This window comes from Cryphonectria parasitica (assembly GCF_011745365.1).
Source record: "Cryphonectria parasitica EP155 unplaced genomic scaffold M406scaffold_5, whole genome shotgun sequence".
In the NCBI taxonomy this organism is placed as follows: domain Eukaryota; kingdom Fungi; phylum Ascomycota; class Sordariomycetes; order Diaporthales; family Cryphonectriaceae; genus Cryphonectria; species Cryphonectria parasitica.
Window position 1 is genome coordinate 89,414 of NW_024468913.1, and position 14,761 is coordinate 104,174.

The 14,761-nt window shown below is 44.5% G+C and overlaps 5 protein-coding genes across 5 annotated transcripts; 2 read left to right on the plus strand and 3 right to left on the minus strand.

Moving 5' to 3' along the window:
• Nucleotides 1-426: 426 nt before the first annotated feature.
• Nucleotides 427-1,315, minus strand: M406DRAFT_356417 (uncharacterized protein). The gene is made up of 3 exons (XM_040923444.1): nucleotides 1,016-1,315; nucleotides 827-933; nucleotides 427-764 (listed from the first exon to the last, which is right to left on the minus strand). Exons 1-3 carry the CDS (start codon nucleotides 1,263-1,265, stop codon nucleotides 606-608), a joined length of 516 nt encoding a protein of 171 aa, XP_040775031.1. The 5' UTR covers nucleotides 1,266-1,315; the 3' UTR covers nucleotides 427-605.
• Nucleotides 1,316-3,945: 2,630 nt separating this feature from the next.
• M406DRAFT_71365 (uncharacterized protein) lies at nucleotides 3,946-4,782 on the minus strand (the record flags this gene model as incomplete). The annotated part of the gene is made up of 2 exons (XM_040925415.1): nucleotides 3,946-4,406; nucleotides 4,440-4,782. 2 exons carry the CDS (start codon nucleotides 4,780-4,782, stop codon nucleotides 3,946-3,948), a joined length of 804 nt encoding a protein of 267 aa, XP_040775032.1.
• Nucleotides 4,783-8,153: 3,371 nt separating this feature from the next.
• Nucleotides 8,154-9,923, minus strand: M406DRAFT_220421 (uncharacterized protein; the record flags this gene model as incomplete). Its single annotated transcript, XM_040915564.1, has 5 exons — nucleotides 8,154-8,261; nucleotides 8,390-8,504; nucleotides 9,087-9,439; nucleotides 9,496-9,592; nucleotides 9,715-9,923. Coding segments are annotated over 5 exons (882 nt in total), but the record flags the coding sequence as incomplete, so codon positions are not given.
• Nucleotides 9,924-10,883: 960 nt separating this feature from the next.
• On the plus strand, nucleotides 10,884-12,592 carry M406DRAFT_62611 (uncharacterized protein; the record flags this gene model as incomplete). Its single annotated transcript, XM_040924791.1, has 5 exons — nucleotides 10,884-11,070; nucleotides 11,166-11,618; nucleotides 11,685-11,731; nucleotides 11,776-12,207; nucleotides 12,374-12,592. 5 exons carry the CDS (start codon nucleotides 10,884-10,886, stop codon nucleotides 12,590-12,592), a joined length of 1,338 nt encoding a protein of 445 aa, XP_040775034.1.
• Nucleotides 12,593-14,177: 1,585 nt separating this feature from the next.
• On the plus strand, nucleotides 14,178-14,536 carry M406DRAFT_243809 (uncharacterized protein; the record flags this gene model as incomplete). The annotated part of the gene is made up of 2 exons (XM_040916230.1): nucleotides 14,178-14,304; nucleotides 14,418-14,536. Coding segments are annotated over 2 exons (246 nt in total), but the record flags the coding sequence as incomplete, so codon positions are not given.
• Nucleotides 14,537-14,761: the final 225 nt, after the last annotated feature.

The following is a 14,761-nucleotide window of genomic DNA, read 5'->3' on the forward strand; positions in this document are numbered from 1 at the left end:
ATACTAAGAAACCAGAATTTTCCTTTTCTTTTTTCTATTCTAAACTCTCTGAATAAGTCTAGGGCACGTTTCTTACCCTGCTCTTCTGCTCATGTGCCCTTCGTTTGCTATCCTTCCTTTCATTAATTTTTCATTATCTTGATCCTTGATTACGTAATTAATATTCTCCATCTGACCATTGTTGCGTGTGACTTAAATCCGTAGCCTACATCTCGGATAGATTACAGCGATTAGGTGGGGCTCAGGTGGCATCCTCTCTTTTATTTTCTTTTTGCTGATTAAAGCTAACGATGTCTCAATTAGATGCTGCTCAAAAATTGCTATCATGGTTCAAGAATACTCTCTTTTAGCTGTTCCACTATGGCATTTTAACTCCAGAGAGAACTTACAGGTACATTTGATCACGAGAGCTTACTATTCTTTTCACGTATACTGAGATCAATTTCTGCAATCTAGAGGGAGCTAGTATCTCTGTAACTTGGAAGCTTGATGCTATCAAATATAAAGATTATGACATATATTCGTTTGCTCTATGCCATATCAGGTAGGAGATTCACGGGTGTGATGATTTGACTTTGGTTGGAACCAAATCTACTCAACACAACTTAGAATGTGTGGAGATAATCACCAATGTAGCACTTGACAGTATCGGTGACGTTCGCAGCGGATCCAGCGGGTAGACCAAAGACACCACACACTTTGTCGGCAGCTCCTTCACCAGACTTGGCCAAAGTAGAAAGGACTGCAGTCTCAATGAAACGATGCTATCGAATGTCAATCTCAGTCAATATTCATAAATGAGGACGGAAAGGGTTTAAATGCTTACCTGGTATGGCTTGCGTTCCTTGTCATGGTAGATAACGAAACGGTTTTCACCCTGACCATTCTTCTGGCCGTATTGGAATCGGCCGTCAATCTTGACTTTATAGCCCTCTATACCAGATTGATCACTGTCAGTAATCGAGATGTAGCAATGCACTGTTATTGAAAGGAAAAATGAAAGATAGGAACTCACCACCAGGCTCAGTCTCTCCGATCTTGCTGATGTGGTTTGGGTTGTCTTTGGTCGCGTTCTTATACCACTCGGCGGCAATGAAGAGAGGAACAGTCTCATTGTTTGTCAGGTCGTTTGCTTCGACGCGGTAGTATTGCGCCTGGCGAGCTGAGAAGTTTTGCTGCCACTTTACAGTGAGAGCAGGACCCAAGGCTTCGCCATCGAAGAGATCGACGAAGAGCACGTGGCCGGACTCGACTGGGGCAGGCATTTTGATAAGAGAATTCAGGTTGGATAATCGATTTGGAATGCTTGGAAGCTTGGTCTGAGGTGGTCTACGAGTGAACTGAAGCCCGAGAAAGCGACGTATTTATATTCGCAGATTCACACTTCTTGATCAGTCTGTTTGCTTTTGATTCCATGTAACAGTCTTAGTAACAACTAGGATGCCAATATTCCAGACTGTTGTTCAGCTGGTTCTTTAGTGTGTCTGAAGGCAAAGTGGCTTAGCGGTATTGATCATTTGCCATTGAGCTAGTCATGATATACAGCCCAGGAAGAACCTATTGAGAGATTGACCAGGACTAATGCGTACCATTACTCAGGTTCAGCTGGCCTCAAAAGCGAGGTATGTCATAGCAATAATGCGGTGTAGTGACATGAGCCCTGGTTCAAGGCAGCACAGTCCGTCTTGACAATGTCCCAGCATTACAGTATTGGTCTAGCCAGCCATCGCGAATACCCCGGTAGACCCGTGGTGTATTGTTATTGGTGAACTAGTTTGCGCTGATCGTTTTTCAGCTGTTGAATCACTTATGTATTAGCCATTCTATGACATCTGAGGTGTATCAGTGGCGTTATGTAAAACACTCTAGGAGCATAGGCTACGAAAGCATGGCTTTGAAACTAATTGCGATCCCTTATGCTAGCGAAACTAGCGGTGTGTTATCCAGCTCATGCGGTGATCATACTATGGACTATCAATGTTGTTTCTTCAACATTGCGTCTTTCACGAATGAGGTTAATACAGTGTATGCTGCAATGAGTTTGCTACTTATTGTTAGAAATGAGCAATATCTTATCCAAAACTGCTTTCATTTTATTGTAATTGGGTTCATGTTAGCCTTAAAAAGATTTGCGTCTCGCTCTCTTTGGTAGAAAAGCTCCATATACATCTGCACTTCCCACCCCGCGCATTGCCTTCACATGTCAACCCGCCCGAAGCGCCACATAATATCACACACTGTTATAGCTGATGCAACTGTGAACGAGCTAAGCAAATCACTCTGTAGTATTAGAGGTTGAAAATTGGTAACGGTCTAGACCTCGCAGGACCCTGCATAGTGCGGGCGGCACGGATAGCGGACCGGCCCCGCAGCTAAACACCCCGGATCCCCCCTGTAACCGCCTGTTAACTACAAGAAGAAAAGCTCAACATGGGCCCCCCAGATAGAAATGTCCAGACTCGTCAAGCGTCCAAAATAAGAATAGACAAATTTATAGGAGGCGGTGTTGTTCAGAGCTGAAAATATACAGGGCTTCTAGCAGACGCTAGCTCGTGTGAGTTGCAACTAAGACTTGCTCGACTCGTTCAAAGATGTGAATATGCTCACCGCTTATTGACCGCATAAGCCAGCCATGCCCCCCGTGTCCGTCTTTTGGAGAAAGAAGAATATTGTCCACTTGGACGTCGCCATTGGTAATGCTTAGCGACTGGAAGGCGGCGAATCTGGTAGTGGTCTCCACAACTATAACGAAAAGCTCAGGGAACAACAGAGCAGGAGTTCCATCGTCCTAAGAATTTCTCATGGTACTGATAAGTGAGTATTTGAGCATAAGCATATTGGTGGCATTTTGTTGTCTTTGTCAATACATATATTCATGAACTGGAGGATAATTGGATGGTCTGGTCAGAGACTGTGGGTTAGGATTCACAGCTCAAGTGCTTGCTTGGCAAAGTATTTCTCAGATGCAACCTGCTTAGCTAGTTTACTCATCATTAAGAACTTGACAGCCTAAGCAACCTCGTTTAAATACAGAATTTCGATGGATTTGAGAGCTATAACCGAGAAGAAAATTGCAAAAGCTGACGACGGGGTTATTATTATTTACACTTCGAAGCTCCATTGAGAAGGAGCATGTTGAGTCGGCAGATAGTGCAACTGGAAATGGAATCTTCGCTGCGGATACTGGCGAACGTTTCAGAGCTGGTGAGTTGAGATCAGAAGTCCGGCAAGTTGTCACTGCGCACTAGAAGCTATGAGTAATTTTGAGGGAAATCCTGCGTGAAATTCTCAAGATGCGCTCAAATTACCTGGACAAAGCGTTTTTGAAAGGTGAATGCCTTGAGGAACGACAAAATCGCGAGACTTGAACTTGGGTGTCACATTTCAAGCGGGCAAGAGCATGGTCATGCGAAGCCATTCGTCAGACAGAAGAGTTTTCTTTTCCCAGATAACTAATGATTACGACTTGAAAAGTGACTTGGTAGGTTACTTGGACAGTGTAGAGTATTCTGGTTTAACCAGTTTGTAGGTCACAAAAGAGTCAAGCAGGATAGTAAGCTTCTATTTACCAAGATACAACTGAGACACAGTATAGTACTTATTGAAATTGAAACTATAGAACAACCAATATAAAAAGAATAGACTGGTCAAATAAGTACCTCACTGTCTAACAGCTGAATGTTGTTACTCATTGATCATATGCATACGCAAAGGGCTCTCTTATTCTCTAAAGCTAGCGTTATAGGCCATGCAATATATAGGTCACAAAGTTGATGAAATAAACCAAGCAGAATTAGAACACAGATGGTACCAAATGTATATAGTAATCAAAAACAGCTATCTATACACGTACATGAGAACAAATATGACACAGATGTTGAATCTGGCACATAGCTTGACTTGAAACACTTGAACCCCCCCCCCCCCCAAAACATTACCTAGAAGCTAAATGCTCAAGAAAGTATAGTTGCCAGCATCGATGGCATCAACATATTCTTGAGCATACTCCTGGTTGGTCTTAGCAGGACCACAAGTGCCTTGCGCTTCGTTCGTGTTGTTAGCGGTCGTATTCGTGATGCGCTTCTGGTTAAGGACAGAGCAAGCAGCATAGAAAGACCACGGCTCCTGCTTCCAGGCGTTGTGGCCTTTGGGAAAGCCAGCTAGAGCGTACTGGGCACCAGCGTGCGACATCTTGTCGAACTTCTTCTTGTTGTAGGATTTGTTGGGAACGAGAGTCCCTTTGACGTAAGGCTTCTTGCTTTTCCCCTTGGCGGGGGTGTATTGGGTCCATCCCGTAATTTGTTCGTAGTTAATACCCCGGATAGCAGCGAATTCCATCTCCTCAGGATAGCGGTAGTGTTCCTTAAGCGTCTGCTCGACGTCGATGAGATTGGTGTAGGTATGAGCTTCATAAATATAGCCGTTGTTATTCAACATACGGCTGATCCAGTTCTCACAAACAGCCTTATTTGACGAGAAGGAGACATATCCATCGTTGTCTTTCGATATAAGTCCGGCGCCAATGACGTGATTGTAAAGGGAGATGTCTGGCTTGATGTCGGTGCCAATAGTGTATCCCCGGGCCCACAAGCCCTGAGCACTTTTGATCTCATCGGGGCTGCGCCTGTCAGCGCGGTAGACGACGCAGACGCCGCTTTGACAAGGGAAAAGCGCGCGCGTCTCAGGCTCAGCAGTGCCATTAATGGGAGCAGCCAAGCCGAAGATATTGAGCGTACTGGCGGCGAGAAGAAAAGAAAGGACGGTGTCTTTGTTGACAAACATATTGAAACAGGATGGTTTGATCGCAAGTCAGCAAAGTGTGTAAAGATCGAGGAAGGAAAGGCAAGCAATGATGACTGGGTGTGTGCGTGATGAGATTGATGATCTAGCAACATATCATGAAAGCTATGTAGACATGCTTTATATATTCTGGCACGAGTCTGTATTTTCTGCTGAAACTGCTTAGTGAAATCTTTCCAATGGCCCACTAGTCTGTGCTGTTCTCTGTCTGCCTTGCAAAGAGAATGACATTAAAAATTCCCCCATTATAGAAACCTTATTCTATCATCCATTCATGCTAGAATCAAGCCAAAAAGAAATTCCATAATACTGGGAAGCTCATTCTGTTCGTTCATGCCAGAATGAAACCACAATAAGGTCATCTTTAAAAGCCCATCTTGTATATTCGTTTTTTTGCTCTTGGCTTAAGCAAGCCAAGTCTTAGCTATGTTTGCCTTGAATCAGTTGCACTGCCAATCTCAATAAGCACATAGCGCAAAGATACAATCTGGTGAATAAACAAATGCTAAGCATTAATATGATGCGCTGTTCAATATGCAGGTCTGGACAGAGTGGTGCTTTCAAACCTCAGTGTTAGAGTTAATCTGGCAGGGAATCTAAGAACTGGATATATGTTCTTACATTCATTACCATTAGCTAGATCATTGTACATAACTCTTCTGTGTTCATTCTTGGTATTATTTCTTTTACAGTGATAGTTTTACTGCCAGTGAGTACAAGTCTTGATTAGCTGTCTAACTATCATCAATTGTTAGAAAGCTCTATTAACTCAGATGAAGTTATGTAATTCATCAATTATGATTCATTATTTTTGCTTTGTAGGAAGGGCTTTGCATGAAAACTTACGGGCTTTCAACCCAGTCTTGTATTCATTCTCAACGCGGCTGTGTTAGTTGAAACGCCTTGGCTGGTCTGCGCCACAGACATAATCTTGCCCAGCTTCTTTTTGAGTCAGTCGAATATACAAAAACGCCTTGCCAATACAGCTTCTAGTATTTTCTAAAGTTTGCCAAGCAAGCGAACAAATGTGCGTAATGTTCCTATTTCTGGTTCAGATTTTGTCTTAAGCATCCAAAGATTGCCAACATTAGTGATGTTCAGTACTTAAGTACTCATAAGACAGGCTTACTGATGTCATAAGTGGTTTTGTGCATCTGACTCTCTTGTGTTAGGAACATCGTCTTGGTCGACATATCCAGTCTATTCAATAGTCCAAAAACCCTGCTATACTCATAAGAAATGACGAATCATCCTTCCCCTCTCTTTGGCCTTGCCTCTCAGCTCGCCATTTCCTGTATTTGCTGTCCTGGAAATCATTTCAAATTGCCCCTCCTTCCTTCACTCAAGTATACAGTAAAAGATAATATAGTTGAGATTATGAACCCTTCGAGCCCTAAGCGTATCCTCTTGGACAACCCTGTTACAACGACATGAGGAGTACCCCATCCCCAATAACGACCACAACAAACTTCTGAATAGCCTTTTGCCCCATAATACGGACTATCAGTGGTATTTGCATGCCGATAGCCCAGATTAGCAAAGCAGAGCTGTTTTGCATATATACAGGAGCTGGACGAGATATGAGCAGATTGCTCTGCCTACACAGAAGACAAGGGCTTTGCGAATACAGCGGAAAAAGCAAGATAATCTTCTGAAGAAAGTTACAAAAGATCTCACGAAGACCTCTGCCACTGTTTTCTTGGTTGCAATTTGATAGCTCTATAGTGAATCGGGTAATATGTTAATAGGTGAGAGTCATTTCATTGTATAGATAATCGACCGAGTTTTGATTGGCTAGATTTGACTCAGTCTTCGCTCAGTACCAAAAATTTCAAATTGGCTTGATTCTGTGGTAAGGCTGATGTGTCATCCATACCAGACTTTAGATAGTGAGCTTGTGTGTAGACTAAGACGGGGTTTAGAACTGCGATCTGTCGACCATTGATAGAAGAATGTAATGCTCGGCATGAAACTTGTTGGAAAGATCTGAACAGCAGAAATTGAGGATTTTGAACTAATTAATTCACAGTTTGCTTCGAATGACTTCGCTTTGTCGCAGCTCAATTATAAATCGAGGTTCGGACAAAGCCCATTGCCTGCCATATTGGAAATAGCAGAGAATATGACAAGCCAAGTCGCACAGTGAAATAAATAACTCCACGTCCTATCATCCAAAACTGACATAAAAGCTGAAGCATTGTAGCATACAAGTCCAAGATTGCCGATTACCAAGACATTTTTGAAAAATTCTAATGCAAAATTATTATTATTATTTCTTTTATATGTACTCTGAGCGTCCTGTGTATTATGTATATGTTTTGCTTCAAGCATACATTCAGATTGTGGAAAGCAGTGTGGTAATTTTCGGAAGTCCGAACCGATTCTGGCTACTACTACAAAGCAGGTATCAATCTTGAACACCCTTTTACCCCTGGAGAGGATTGAAACATTTCATTCTTAGTCTGTTCTATAGTATGCTTCCTTTGGGTTGTTTTTGAGAAGGAGACATTATAATCACTTGACGCGAATTGGCTTCTCAAGGAGGCATGGGAATGGGGGGAGCTTTAACCTATCTGCTAGCACTGGAACTCCCCAAATAGTGCCAATGTAGAGCCAATAAAGAATATTGGGTTTCAGCTCTGTGTTATAAAGAACACGTCAGAAAGTTCCTTGCAATGAAGCACGCTGTTATAACTAGCGGTTGCTACGTGAATTTCGCCGTTCTGAAAGGCTGCAGTAAGTCGGCAATCGTGAGCTCTCTACGTATGATAATAAGCGAGAGCAAAACTTTGCTAATGGTAATGAATTACACTTAATCTACATCATATTGGGCATGTTCAGCACTTAATTCCTGGCTGAGTTGCTTTTTCAAACATCGATACCTGCAACATTGTCATAAAGTTCACACTTTTTATCATAGCCGGCCAAAGCTACTTCCGCCGAAGTGATCTTTGCTGGAAAGATATCATAGCTGAGCTCAGAAACGTACTCATACTTCTCGTCGTTGACCTGTATAGATACTTGGTCTAATAACTGTTATCCTACTTGATACCTACTATGCCGGGGCATGCTCTGAAGCGGAGGAAACATGTATCTCGTGCGTAAGATTCAAATATATATATTCAACCTCGAGTCTGTCAAGAGAATATTGAACTAGACTGCTCAATATCTGACTGCACCATGATTCCCTTGCCATGATGACTTTGATATGCCCCCCCTTGAATATTCATCAGTTGATACTCGTCCTCATTCATACGAACAAAGTATGTTCCATCATTGTCCTTCCGTCGCGTCGACCACGCGGTCGAGGTGACTGGCTTTGTTGAGTTATTGTGTGCGTAACCGTTAGAGTCCGTTGTTGCCTTTCGCCGAGGCCAACGGACAAGGGTTGGGAAAGTTAGCATGCAGGCGCTCAAGATCCCGATTGAGGGTTCCGCAGATGACCAAATGAATACCGGGCCCTTCATAGACATTGAGTCAGCATCCTGAGTTCCTGTTCCAAAACATTGAACGTTGGCATCCTCCTCATCCTGTCCTTTCCTCCAGGCACGGTAACACACAAGGGAAAGTGGGCTTTGAAAGTACGAACCATAACGTATGTGACATCAGTGGCATTCATGAAGACGGTCAGGTAATTAATCCGGACTGTGCTCGCGACGCACACGCTGTTCATGTTGATCCTTGTCAGCAGCCGAGTTATACCACTTTTTCTCGTGAGCCACACCACTGCTGATATTCAAAAGTGCCTTACAAACTCCTTAAAGTCAGAACTCAATAACTCCTAGCTTTTTGATGACTAAGCGATATGCGGCTATAAAGCGGCTTTCTAGCCACATCAGCACTGCTGAGCAGAACTTAGTTCCTTAGGCCTCAATGTCATTCTTGGTTGTATGCCTTGAAAGAGAGGAAAGACCTCATCACATTGCCTTTGCACTATCCCACCTGACAGATAGCTTACGAAAAGTGATTAGCTCTCGTTTATCATTCAGATTTCGCTCGATTAGGAAGGTGATTTTGGTATATTTTTTTCAAAAAAGATATACTTTTCAAGTTAAGATATCTTCATGAGGAAAGCAGATATTTTCTAGGGGGTAAGTAGGGAGGAGAGCTGAGCGAAGTAAAGCGAGAGGGGGGGCTGCGAAGCAGGAGCTCTCCTTATAAAGAAAAGCTGAAAAGAGAGCAAGAAGAAGAGGAAAGAAGAAGAGAAAAGAAGAGGAATATATAAAGCTATTCACAGTCTATTATTAGTAACAAATAGCGCTCGCAACCGGAGTAAGCTTGCTTACGGAGGCTCTACGGTATTTAGTTTCCAAATCCGTGGGATTGGGATGAGTAGGACGAGAATATCGTTGATCATGTTGATGACCCCAAGGGCGAGGAAGAAGTTGCTGATGTCGACCGGGCAGATCCCATCTGCACCAGTGAATTGTTCCCAGAAAAAGGATGTAGGCTGGCAAGCCTTGGACATGGTTGTCCAGACTATAATGGGGTAAGCAGCGGCCAGGAAGCCACCTAGTCCGAGACAAACAGAGAAGATAAGGCTACTGTTCTTTTGGAACAGCCTGTAATAGAAGAACAGAATCGAGATCTTTGTAGATGATACAGCTGCCGCATAAACGAAGGTGTACCCGAAAAGAATCTACTGATGTCAGCCTGCGTTTTCCCACAAATGGTAACCCATATCTGATTACCGACCTTGTAAATCATCAAAACTTTCGGAATCGTCAATGTCCACACGTGTGTTCCTGCACCATAGGCAGTCCCTAAAAAGCATCTTGTCAAATTTCGAACCCTTCCCCAACAGTGAACGATTGAAAGATAGTGACCTTACCTGCAAAGGTAAGTCCTGCGGTGCCATAGACGAAAATCTATCCCTCAGTCAATATTGAACAAACAAGGTGGTGGCAGAATGACGAAGGGCAGAGAAGAGAACTTACTAGAGCAAAGACCATGATCAAGTTATCGCTTCGTATTCCCGCACTTGCAATGAACCGGGACGTCATGCGCAAGATGACAGAGACGGTCGCTATAACTAGGAGCATCGCAACAGCAGCATCGTTGCCATGTCTCGTATCTGCAGTGAGGTGAATTCCAGACGGAACCGGGCCGAAGACAGTCTCGATCTCAGCATTTACCATGACTGTTCTCTCTGTGGTGAACCGGAAATGGCGAGGACGATCTTGAAATGGTAAATATGACCCGATAGTCGAGAGAAGTTAAGGGGCCATCGACGAGTGATATTTGAGACAGGTCAACCAGACGTACTTTTATTTGCATCGAGCATCAGCATCTTTCCTTATAATAAGATCATCTCAGACAGGATATATGAATGAACGCGCCTCAATGGCTAGACTATCCCACGTTCACGCTGCGCAGATCATGTTCGAGAACCCTGCTCAGGACACGCAATCCTCTCTGGTTGTTGCCTTCTGGAGACAATACGATACCACTGCCCCTGAACGAACCTCTCCAACTGTATAGCCTGACTATTTTGGACCTTGATCCAACTACCTCCTAATCCTGGTGCGATCTACATGGTCAGTTCCAGCACATAATACGATTGTACCGCATAGTACACACCACACCAAACCCGCAATTTTCACTCAAGTGCGAATGTTAGATTTTGAATCCGAGTTGAACATGGTATTGTGATAGGTACGGAAAAGATTGTATTTCACATTCATTCCATGTCTCACTCAGCCGTCAGAGACCGTTCTGTCTTTCTGTCAGATCTGACAAACAACGTCTGCCCACAAATACGCAAGCCCCCCAGCTGGGGTCAGAAGTCCTGAGTTATGCCTGACCAAGGTCATTGGGATTCTGTTGGACCTCCTGCAGACGACACTACATATCTGTGAGTTACATTGAACTGGGCTCAAGCGTGGGTCTGCTGAATCCTCATGTCCACGTTTCCACATATTTGTGAGGTGATCGCTTAGACGGAAAGAATGTAGGACGTGAGACTCGGACAAACCGACAAAGTGTGATGATATTTAAGCAGCTTCAGTCCGAGCATCGAGAGAGAGAAGGATTACTGGCTTAATTTGAACATAGCTCTGTTGTGCTCTTCAAAACATGCAACCATGGATGACCCGACACACCTAGAGCGCATTGGTCCAAAGGGCTGGCTTCGCTACGTCTTTCCGTTCCAGCTTCCAGAAAACTATGATATCGACGAGGTATCTAGGATCTACAGAACCGGCTTCGATGCTGCCAAACAACGACTCCCGGCAATGGGCAGCGAAGTTGTGCCAGCCCCCGAGATCAAACGTGGGTAAAAGCCTCTCTAGTCTCACTCCAACACTTGAGTTACAAATGATGTTGAATTGCCTTGAAGAACTCGGCTGGCAGGTAGTGTAATGCAGATACCGGCGTGCTTAAGTTGCAGATAATCCCTGAGGGCGATATCGAGCCGATCACCGTCAAAGATCTACGAGCAGAGGGGGCATTCCCATTGACTTTCGCTGAGCTCAAGGCAAAGAGGTTTCCTGTGTCGGCTTTCGAGGCCAGCAAGATCTGTCCACGCTCGGTATGGCCTACATCAGGGGACAGACTTCCCATATCGCTGGTTCAGCTCAATTTCATCCAAGGCGGCATGATTATGGGGTGGAATCTCTTCCACCAGTTCGGAGACAGCGTGACAGGTTATACCTGGAGTCAAGTATGGGCAGAAGAGTGCAGGCGAGCTCAAGGTGAAGAGATCTCGAGCCCTTTGTGTCTTCCTGATCAGAGTTTCGCTCATAGAGCTCAGATCAAGCAGCCTTCTGGACATAATACTGGGCAGGTTGAGAAACATCCTGAATATCTTGTTCTGCCTTGTGAGCCTTTCTTCGAACCCCGATTTTAACCTTGATGCTGCTCAGAGCTAATCGTAACATTTCAAGTCACTCCACAGAGTACACCACCAAAGATGTTTCCAATATGCACCGCGGTTAGGTTTTCTATTTCTCCAAGGAAGCCCTTAATGCGTTGAAGGCCGAGGCTACACCAACTAATGCTACCAATCCTTGTCTGACCGATTCGGAGTACATTTCTACCAACGATGCTCTCTCTGCTCTTCTCTGGCGGACCATTATGGCAGTCCAGAACCCTGCCGACTCACTTGGTGATGCTGACCCCGTCTCGGCTTTCGCCTTGGCTATCGATGGACGCCTGAGGACGAATCCACCAGTGCATCCACAAACTCAGGGATGTTTCTTAGAATATTTGGGTGTGGAGTTGCCTATTCGCAAGATGCTGGCGGGCAAGCTGGCGGATATTGCTATTGAGATTCGAAGATCTGTTGCTATCGCCGATAAGGAGTGGACAGACGACGTGGTTACTCTGATCGACAGCCTGGAGGATGTGAACCGAATCATCCTCAAGGCCTTCACAGACGTGCCAGGCTTCAACTGTGTTCAAACATCGGTGAGTGCATTTCTTTGGTAAATTGAACGAGAAGAGAGAAGATGAGTCCGTGTGTGATTGCACATCTTCTACTTTTGCTCCCTGGCAGTCAAGTGTTCCAAATCATAATCCAAGGCCCCAATGATTGCTAGCATTTCATATGCACTTGGCTAACTAAAGTTCGAAGTGGGTTGAATTTCGTATTTATAATGTGAGCTGGGGTAAAGCTCTGGGTTCAACAGTTCAGGCTGTGAGATCACCCGACGTTGGCGTGATCAACGGCTGCCAGGTCATATTCCCTGCTCCGCCAGAGGGTGGACTTGAGGTTCTCATTGGCGTGGAAGAGGGTTGTCTTGACAAGCTGCTGCACGATCCACTATGGAACAAGTTTGCTGTAGTTATATAGGTAATCTCGGGCCCCCTGAATGTTAGCTTTTTTTACTTCTAAGATCGCAATGGCTTTGCGGCCAAGTTGAGGTCCAAATAGTATTCTTGAATCGACATGCGAGGCGATGTACCTGCCAACCTCTCTTTACTTCAAAGCCTACTTTTATACATATAGAGAGAAACGGACTCATTCTTTTCGAAGAGTTGCATATACCTGGATTTGCGACATCTACCCTCGGGATGGGCTCTTCATGATGCAGAGTAAGTACATATTAACCGCTAAGTGGGCCACCTTCCAGGGCATAGGTGTATTTGGAGTAGGAACCGCGCTCGACAACTCACTCTCAGCACGTTAAACTCCTGTGGCCGGGGTCGACCAAACGGTCGCCACCGCAACTTGGGGCTTTACACGAACGTTCAGAAATGTTTAGGGCGTGGCATTTCTTGCAATCATTTTCAACAATCGGCTTCACCAGCTTCCCTCGACTGTGTCTAATTCGGAGGCGTGCCAATCGCTGCTTGGTGGCAGTGTATGCCAACAAGCCTCTATGGTATTTTCAACTTGCTTGCTGAATTTGTCCGTAATGAAATTCGAGCCGTGTACACTCAAGAGCTACCACTAGGTTCCGGGGCACCCATACCCTGCCTCCCTTTTCTACTTAGTTCAGCTCCTCCGTGCGACTACGTATGGTTGAGAGACATAATCATCTCAAATACCATACTTTCTTTTTTTCCAGGCTTCACCCACCATCTCAACAATTTCTATCCAACATAAGCCAAGCAGAAGATGCTGCTTAGCAACATCTATATCATGCACGAAAAGCCTCGTCTCTCATTTGGGAGTACTTCACACTATTGGGTAGATTTATTCAGATTGGTACGACTGGTAGAGTAGTATTGCGACGGATAGTGTGCTTGTCGTTGGCTGAGAAGACGAGCTTAATTGTAGATGACATCTGCATGTTCGTCAAAACGATCAAGATATGTCAATTCTCCATACTTTTTCCATTAATTCTTTACCTCATGGACCCTATAGGAACGTAACAGCCGAGACATTGAAGTTATATTTGCTACTGGGGAATCTCGCAATGCTGCCACAGTGTCGCAGGCACGGGCTTCTTACTAAAGATTGTGCAACGTGCCAGAAGCTGTTGCAGTGGATCATGGAGCCAGTGTAATAGCGAGTGGAATCAAACACGTGGTCAACGCATTCGAGTTTTTGCCCATACTGACTGTCACAATCTACTTAGCAGTGAGACTTACTAGAGACTTTTAAATCACTCTCAAAACACTGGCCGTCGAGCCAGTACGAACGGACAAATGTGCGCTTGGTTGTTAGCGCTGATATCCTTCGAAATACTATGCGTATACCACGTGCGTATGCAAGCGGTACCACAGTACAAATATCGACCTTCCGTCGGGGGCTACGGTGCCCTCGCGACATGCAGCACCTACGTTGTGAGCAATGTCCTGAGTAAACAAGAAGGCAGGGTGCTGACTTGCTATTCGGGTCCAACATGAATTCTCTCACACAAAATGGTCTCAATCACGCACGCAAAGTACACCTGGCAGCACACATCAAAATCCTGGCTGACCAGGCTCCAATCTTCAAGTTTGACCTTTGTATCTACAAAATTGACTACATCTCCTCTGCGGAATTCACGAAATACGTGACCGAGACCTACCCTTCCAAGGCTACGTCCGTAGTAAGAAGAAACGGCATCCTTCAGTGTGCTATTGTATGTAGTACTCCTTTTTCTGAAATAGGCACAACTCGCCTCTTCCCAGCGAAACCGCCTTTTAGCCATGAGTACACAGAAGGATTATGTTGACTTGTCAGGCAGACGGTCACACCGCCAGCATACCGCCAGCGACTCGCGACTTTATCAAGAACCAGCTGCAGCAATCCGAATGGATTGTTCCTGATTACGATGCTGTTGTGTCGTACTGGATTCGCGATCCAGCTGATGAGCGTAAACTGATATGCATTTGCATTCTTTCTTTGAACAGAAAAGAGGAGAAGAAAAAGAAGAAAAGAAAACTCAGAACATAGCAGAGCTCTAACATTTGAAATAAACAAAGTTCTAAAGTAAAAAGAATTGACACCAGGTTCTAGCTCGTGATATAAGAAAGCTGATCTTGTAAAGTACTGAGTTTCTCGAAAGTTTAACTACGTAAAATTCAAATG